Here is an 8,589-nt window from a genome sequence, read left to right on the forward strand (position 1 = left end):
ATATGTTTCCAGGACGGCTGGAGTCAGGAAAACTGACTCGTTATTTATCCTGTATGCACCCAACAAGCTGGGTGCTCCTGCTTCTAAGCAGACTATTGCTCGCTGGATCTGTAGCACGATTCAACTTGCACATTCTGCGACTGGACTGCCGCACCCTAAATCTGTAAAAGCCCATTCCACAAGGGAAGTGGGCTCTTCTTGGGCGGCTGCCCGAGGGGTCTCGGCTTTACGAATTTGCAGAGCTGTTACTTGGTCGGGTTTAAACACTTTGGCACGAGTCTACAAGTTTGATACCCTGGCTGAGGAGGACCTAGAGTTTGCTCATTCGGTGCTGCAGAGTCATCCGCACTCTCCCACCCGTTTGGGAGCTTTGGTATAATCCCCATGGTCCTTACGGAGTCCCAGCATCCACTTAGGACGTCAGAGAAAATAAGATTTTACTCACCGGTAAATCTATTTCTCGTAGTCTGTAGTGGATGCTGGGCGCCCATCCCAAGTGCGGATTGTCTGCAATACTTGTATATAGTTATTGCCTAACTAAAGGGTTATTGTTGAGCCATCTGTTGAGAGGCTCAGTTATATTTCATACTGTTAACTGGGTATAGTATCACGAGTTATATGGTGTGATTGGTGTGGCTGGTATGAGTCTTACCCGGGATTCAAAATCCTTCCTTATTGTGTCAGCTCTTCCGGGCACAGTATCTTAACTGAGGTCTGGAGGAGGGTCATAGTGGGAGGAGCCAATGCACACCAGGTAGTCCTAAAGCTCTCTTTAGTTGTGCCCAGTCTCCTGCGGAGCCGCTATTCCCCATGGTCCTTACGGAGTCCCAGCATCCACTACGGACTACGAGAAATAGATTTACCGGTGAGTAAAATCTTATTTTTTTTTTTCTTGTTTAAGCCTACTGGACATTGAAGGACACAGACTGTGGGGGCTGCATGAGTCTCGACAGATAACAGCAAAATAACTTCCATTCAGCTGCATAGCACGCTAACAGAATACCAGACATATTCTCTGAAGAGAAGGAAAGTTTTACACCTACAGTATATGAGCAGTTTTCATAAGTGACAACTTGTTTTGTTATTAATAATGTTATTTATATAGCACTTTTCCCCTTCACATTTGCCTTTACAACACAAAATACAAAACAAGCTCAACAGTAGATTTTAGCTAAATGCAGAGTAAATAGGTAAGCCTTCAGTCTATTTTTGAGTAGAGGCTTCTCAAACTGTTCGGGGCAGAGAGTTCCATAGAGTCGGAGCCACAAAGCTGAAAGTTCGACCACCAGATGAATTCATGGTGATTCTAGGTACTGTTAGTAGTCCTTCATCTACAGATTGCGTACTGTCCCACTTGATTACTTCAATCAGAAGCTGCTTCAAGTACCTTGGGCCCTGGTCATGTAGGGCTTTGAAAGTGAGTAAGCCAATATTGAAAACTATTTGACATATGAAGCCCCGCACACACTGGGTGACAAAGTAGACGACATGAAGGATAATCTAAAAGATCTATTGTTCATATAGTCTAGTGTGTATGCCTTAACGATGTGCGCACCTACAGGTTGTTCTCGTTCCGGCATTATCCACGTGTTTTCCACCAAGTCGGAATTGCCAACTTGTCGGAAAAATGGCAGGGGTATTGAATAGGTCGGAACCGTTTCCGACCTAAAAAAGTCGGAAGCCGACGTCTTTCCAACAAGACGGCAGTTCCGACAGTAATTGAATACCCCGTATGCTGCAATCTTGTCCTGTGACCTATCATAAGGGATTCTGTTTTATCAGGGTCAAGGGTCACACATTAAAGGGATCCTTTAGCGTGTGAACACATGAACTATGCGTCGGTCTAGCAAGAGTCCGATACAATGTAATGATATATCGTGACCGTGTACACACTGCACAATCCACTCTACTAGGACAATATATAAACTGGTAATGTTGCCCCCACCCATCGTACGAAGCATCGTCCCATCTGACATGCAGCACATCAGATGGGAGATGCAACCAGACAATTCTAAGGATGAATAAGGGAGTACACACTATACTATGATCATATTGGCCAATATATTGTATAGTGTGTACCAGCATTCCACTCTTTAAAACAAGAATAAAAAAAGATCCAGACATCACACAAAGACCAATCATTTTGATAATGAGAAACAGGAATTACACTACAAAGTTTTGCAGCCTTAATATCTTGCAGCAGGAAGTGAGGCAGGATGCAACCCAGGCTCCAGGAATAACACGGCAGCCTGACATCCTGTACTGGAAAAGCAATTGTAATAGTCAGTAACTGCTCTGATTAGCAATTGGCAACATGCACAGAGCTGCTACAATTTGAGTCAGGACTCTAAACTTCAATAAGCCATGCTAAGAATACAGTGACCTTCAATAATAGCATGCTAGCAAGCAGTTAAAAGTTACTGCCCACATAACAGTTTGGAAGGGGTGAAGATGTGGGGGGGTTAGTTTAAAAAATAATGTATATATGAGGGCTATAGAAGGGCAGCAGAACTTACGTAGTTTTCACATAGGGCAGTGACAAAGGGCTTAGAATGGGGAACTGCATCAATCTATGACAGCTGGTTTTCACCGTTTGCAGGAAGGGCAGAATGGTGTTGAAGTAGAACTGTTTTATATGTAAGAATGTGGATGAAAAGCAGTGATTTGGGTGTAATGAACAGGGAGCCAGGATGTAGAGTTCAGTCTAGCTGCAGGGTGCTGATCAGTGAGAACATATTTTAATAGGCAAAGATGTACACAGGATGAAATGCTACAACCAAATGATGTCTAAAATTTTTCCCTTCAAAATTAAAAGATGCCTTTCACTCCTCTTCTTTACCATGTGTCCCCTTATAATCCCTCCCCCTCCTCCTTCCACCCCCCTCCCCTCTTTTTCTTACTGGGTTCTCCTTCTAGGCATCACTTTGTCTTTTTCATGTTTTCCTTTTCCTATCAATTTTAATAATTACGGTATTCTAATATTTTTTGAGATGTGTTTATCGTCTTGTCAGACTTTTTGTTGCACTGTATTATCAGTGCAACAAAAATTAATGCATCTCACCGCTCCGTTCTATTGTTGAATTGTTCAGATTTTCCAAAAGATGACATATGCGATTGTCTGTATTCTCCACCCTGCGAACTAACGCGATTGTTGACTTCCTATTCCAGTCATGTATTATTCTTTATAACCCAATAAAACATTTTTTTTTTTTAATAAACAAAGGACACCCTCCTCACTGATCAGCACCCTGCAGCTAGATATGAGAATGGTCTTACTTCTACATAAAAAAGCACATGTTGCATCTAGCACTTCTTGCTGTGCATGAGCTCGATGTCAGGACTGGCCAGGAGCTATGGCTCCTGCTGGAATGACTGGAGAATCAAACTCGTACTATTTCTTTGTATTAATTATCCTAAATATATTACTGGATATTTGCCTAGGTGTGATGTTCCCAAGTCCATTGTATGGAGGAGGGTGGGTGAGGGACTTGAAGATCATAGATGGCTACTTTATCAGAGTAAATATACCTGGAGTAGTTTACTTGGTGCACAGGGTGAGCTATTCTTGCAGCTTATTGCAATATAACTGAGTGAACGTTACTTTATTTAATCGATGCATAAGAAAAATGAGAGCGAGTTGAGCATGGTTTACAGTCCGTCGGCATGTAATACGTCCTTATATTTATTGGGACTGGCTGTAGGAAAAGAAATTGCAACATTAGCTGGACAGATTATCCCTATGCAGAGACTAGCACTACACTAATTCACAAAGCTGGGTCAGACCTAAACAATGGGGCAGTGTGCAACTGTGTTGTACAGATTAGAGTCCAGGATGAGGAGGAGCATGCCCCTTTAGAGGCCTTCCCGAAATGTTATGTTGTGGCCAATGGAGGTTAGAACCTATGTACAACACAACCACACTTACACAAATTAAGTAAGATAAGCAGCGTGCAGTAAAAAATGGGTTTCAAGAACAAACCACTACTTCTGTTAAATACAAGGAAAGAGAATAAAAAAAATCACAGTGGGTGTCAGTATAAATTTGATGAAATTCACTGTTAAGTTGGGTACATACCTTTTCAGCTGATTGCGTCAACGCTCTTATGCGCTGTTTAATATTTGCCAGCCCAACACCTCGATCCAATAGAAGCCCATACGTACTAAGGTGGCTATTCAGAGTCAATCGCTGTTTTGCGAAAACACAAACGGACGATTTTCGTTCGTCTGTGCTGAGTCTGCATTGCACAAGTGTGGGGTTTACAATGCGACCGCATCCCTAAAGGATGCGATCGCAATGTGATTGACTGGCGGTGGTGCAGAAAACACAGGCGTCCCATGGTTGTTTTCGGGGCGGTTGGGTACGTCGCCTGCGTTTCCTGCAATAGGAAATTTGGCGCCGATGCGCTTGCATACACAGACTAGCTGTGCATGCACTGATCTACCTCTACTTCACAATTTCTGTGATGCAATCGCAATCAAATTGCAATTGCATCACAGGGCGGCGCTACACATGCTGGGTGGCCTCCAGCATGCGATTTTATCAGTAGCAGTTTTGGATTTTTAGCAAAACTGCCACGGAGACTGAAGAGCACCCCAAGTTATTTCTAGCACATGGTGTATGGGGCTCGCTGGTGGTCAAGCTGGGGACACAGTACTCAGCTGATCGGGAGCATTCACCCAGTCAGCTGAGTGATCGAGAAGGGGCAGACTAGATGGGCCAAGTGGTTCTTATCTGCCGTCAAATTCTATGTTACCCAGCTTTAGTGACTTCTTGGGCCTAATGTAGACAAGACCTCATGTTGCAGTGATCCTATTGCAAGCCCCAAGAAAAGAAACACCATGTTTAGTGCTCCCTCGTTTAGTAGATATGGGGGGAGAAGGAGATGTATTATAAAGGCACGGATCGTGCCGCTATAACACTTCCTGCTACACCTCATTGCAGAAGAGAAGCAGGAAGGAACATCAACAAGATGTGTAAACATTTTGTCTGCTGAAGCGAGGTAGTGAAAATTCCCCCCTCCAGCGATGCCTGCCTGAGCACACAGCACATCAGGTTACTACTGATGTGCTGTGTCTTCCTGCTCGTGCGGCTCCAGTGCGTGAGATTTCGCATGCAGCACGGAGCCGGCAGCCAGGGACAGTGCTGTCCCTGGCTGTGGTGTATGGTCAACGACACCTGCAACTGTCCAAATCGATAGCTGCAAGTGTCGGAATGGTCAGTGCACACAGTATCTTGTAGATAGTCTCCCTGCCTATATCAGTACTGCTATCATTCAGCATACTTCTTTCTTTATACATGGAGAAGAAGTGGTATCAGTACACATAACGTGCGCGGATATGGCTTCTGCCCCATAACAAGTGTTCTTACATTTTATTTAGCACGTGGGGCTTTCTGTATGTACTGTAGGAAACAGAGTAAGCAGGAATACAGATGATGCACACGTAAAGTGGAGAACAAATTAATAATCGTCATACATGAGCAGTAGCAGTGTGGGAATCACTTTGTTATGTGTATGAATGCATTACAGCAGCAACTCATGGGGGGCAGATGTACCAAGCCTTGGAGAGAGTGATAAAGTACCAATCAGTTCCTGACATTTTTAAAACACAGCCTATAACATGGCAGTTAGGAGCTGATTGGTTGGTACTTTGACTCTCTCCAAGGTTTAATACATCTACCCCAGCGAGTGAAAAGCCACTTTCCAGCCAGGGAATTACTCCCTTGCAGAGCAGCTGCTATCTGGAAAAACAATGAGGCAATTCATCCCATGTGCTAATACACGTTTGATTCCCAGCTCTATTCTCTCTGCCGATCTGCTCCAACCAACTACATTTTGATTGCATTTGGCAGTCTCACATTCTACATGTTAGGCATATGTAGATTGTGTTTCTCTGATCAAGTAAACAAGATGTGACATCATTAAACCCAAGTAAACAGAATGTATATGAACGTCAACATTATACTTACCCACATAGTGTACAACTACTTTCTGGCCCTTCTTTGGGAATGTTTGTCCTAAGAGAGAATGGATACATTATTATTATTATTAACATAATGGGATCTGAAATGCTTGCAACTTATACATGGGGACACTGGACAAAGGTACTCTCAGATTTACTAGGCTGATGCAAGGTTAAGAGAATGCACATTAAAAAGATCAATGAGTTTAGTAACACTTGGCAACATACACAGGCTATATGAACGATATCGTTCATGTTCATGTTGTTTAGTGTGCATGCACCAACAATCAGTGTCCCTGCGGTCATTCATTGTTGGTTTTCCCTTGTTCAGCATAGCAAGCCAATTTGATGGGCGTTAATCGTTGTAGACGATCATCATCCAAATCGGAAACATCGCCAAGTATGTAGGGCCCATAACAGTATCACTCTTATTCCTTCTGTCAATTAAAGATTTTATTAAATCTAGCACAGCCCCTAATCTTGTCTAATCCCTACAAATGCAGAATGTAGAGAACACGTGATTATTAAAAACTAAATCCCTACTTACCGAATTTAAATAAACCCCCAAATATTCCAGAAGGCTGCAGAACTGGCTGGTGGACCCCTATCTGTCCCTAACCAGACAAAAGACCTCTACAGGCAGCTCATAACACACAATGCTGTGGGGCTTCTGGCTACAGATACCACCAGGGAGGCATATTTGGTAAATGGTGGTTACACAAAAGATGAGACCCCTTCTATTTATACAAAGGGTGGAAAGTACCCCCATGTAGATTATATGTAGTCCTGTCTACACCACCCCTACCATTATATCATAACCATAATGAAGACCAATGCTATCCAACCTGGCACAGTCCTGGGATTACATGGGTGGCCCTCTACCTTCCAATAGAGATAATGCAGTAACATACAGCAGGGATGGAAAGCATGCAGCCCCAACCCAGAGGCCTCACCTGCTGCCCGCTGACAGTCACTACTGATGCAGGTGGGTTATCGCGCCCGCCACAATCTAACCCCCCTGCCCATATACGGTAAAATACACATACAGCCCTATTATGCGACCCCCCATCACCCTTCCTACTGCACATATCTGGGCTACGGCTGAGCACTACACCACGACTACTACACATGGCAATGACATTACCGTCGCCGGGACAGACGCTCTCCACGGTTACTCCCATCCCGGTTCCCGGTCACCGACAATAGCAGATACAGACTTAAAAAAAACAGGCGCCGCCACCGCGTCGGGATACACTGAGAGCGCAGTGACGTAGCTGGCAGTGAGGGCGGAGGCGCCGCGTACGACTCCCTCACCCCATTGGCTCTTTGCTACTTAGTGCCCGGATGGCGTCACGGCGGCATTTTCCTGAAAGACGCATTGTTTGTTGGATGGCGGATATGACGCAGTAATCGTCCATTTGGAATGCTGGCAGGTCTCTTGCTTCCTTTGCTCAAACCGTTCAGCAGAAAGGGAGTTCCCGGGTGGGGTTCCCACTAGAAAAATGGCCGCCTGAGATGCGGTAACACACGGTCACGTGACTCGAGGCCATGTTAGCGAAGTCCTTTGTTAGGTAAGGATTATGATAGTCTAGACCAGCTGTCTAGAGATCTGTGTAATGGATACTACACGATCTTGGGAGCTGTGGTTCTCCTACTGCTGCGCATACAGTGGCTCTAAGCCTGTTGTTTGGGGGAAATGTCAAAGAAACAGTGAGCCAATACTGGCCACAATACTGTGGGGCAGAGGTTATTTAGGGTGAAACTCACTATCTTTACCAGTAGTCATCATGCTTATATCATATTCCCATCCCTTGGCTATACAGAGGTGTAAATGAATGTTGACATATCAATTCCAACCAGCATTGACCAATAGTTGTCATTGTCACAGACTTATGGCTTAGATGAGGATCATGTGCCAGAATTGCTCATTTTTGCAGAGAGTTCTACTAAATAATGTGTGGCCAGTGACTGCTACAAAATGATTGATTTTGCAAAACAATATAAAATTTGTCCCAAATCGCAGTTGTAACGAAATGCTCATCACATTCCCCCAGTTGTTTGATTAGGAAAGTCATAGGTGAGTTCCCAGTTATACTGTAGCTCACACTGACTTTATAAAAACAGAGCATCTATAGAGGTAAATAGTCTCAATCAGGAGGGCACCTCAACTGTAAAACAATAAACTATGCACATACAATTCTGATTTTCTATCAGGTATTACCTGTTGCATTTACGGATTAACCAAAATGCTAAATAAGGAGATTTATGGTAAGAACTTACCTTTGTTAAATCTCTTTCTGCGAGGTGCACTAGGTTCCACAGGGATAACAATCGGGGTGTAGAGTTGGATCTTGATCCGAGGCACCAACAGGCTGAAAGCTTTGACTGTTCCCAGGATGCTTAGCGCCGCCTCCTCTATATCCCCACCTCCAGTGGCTAATGCCATACAAACTCAAAGAAGCTAAGTGCGTCAGGGTGGGCGCCCTGTGGAACCCGGTATCCGTTCACATGGTCGACCATGTTATGGTCGACAGTCATTAGGTCGACCACTATTGGTCGACATTGACATGGTCGACATGGACACATGGTTGACACATGAAAATGGTCGACACATGAAAAGGTCGACAT

At 44.2% G+C, this 8,589-nt stretch overlaps 1 protein-coding gene across 2 annotated transcripts in view; it reads right to left on the bottom strand.

The window, feature by feature from the left end:
- Positions 1-7,296, bottom strand: part of FKBP1A (FKBP prolyl isomerase 1A) — a 30,644-nt gene extending 23,348 nt beyond the window's left edge. Inside the window, exons 1-2 of one of the 2 annotated variants that reach the window (XM_063959135.1) lie at positions 7,106-7,296; positions 5,969-6,016 (exon numbers count right to left, since the gene is read on the bottom strand). In XM_063959135.1, coding sequence (XP_063815205.1) covers positions 5,969-6,016; positions 7,106-7,142 — 85 coding nt within the window. In that variant the 5' untranslated portion in view covers positions 7,143-7,296. The remainder of the gene's footprint in view (positions 1-5,968; positions 6,017-7,105) is intronic. The other variant, XM_063959136.1, reaches the window with a different exon arrangement.
- Between the last annotated feature and the right edge of the window lie 1,293 nt (positions 7,297-8,589).

This window comes from Pseudophryne corroboree, chromosome 3 (assembly GCF_028390025.1).
Source record: "Pseudophryne corroboree isolate aPseCor3 chromosome 3, aPseCor3.hap2, whole genome shotgun sequence".
NCBI classification, from domain to species: Eukaryota; Metazoa; Chordata; class Amphibia; order Anura; family Myobatrachidae; genus Pseudophryne; species Pseudophryne corroboree.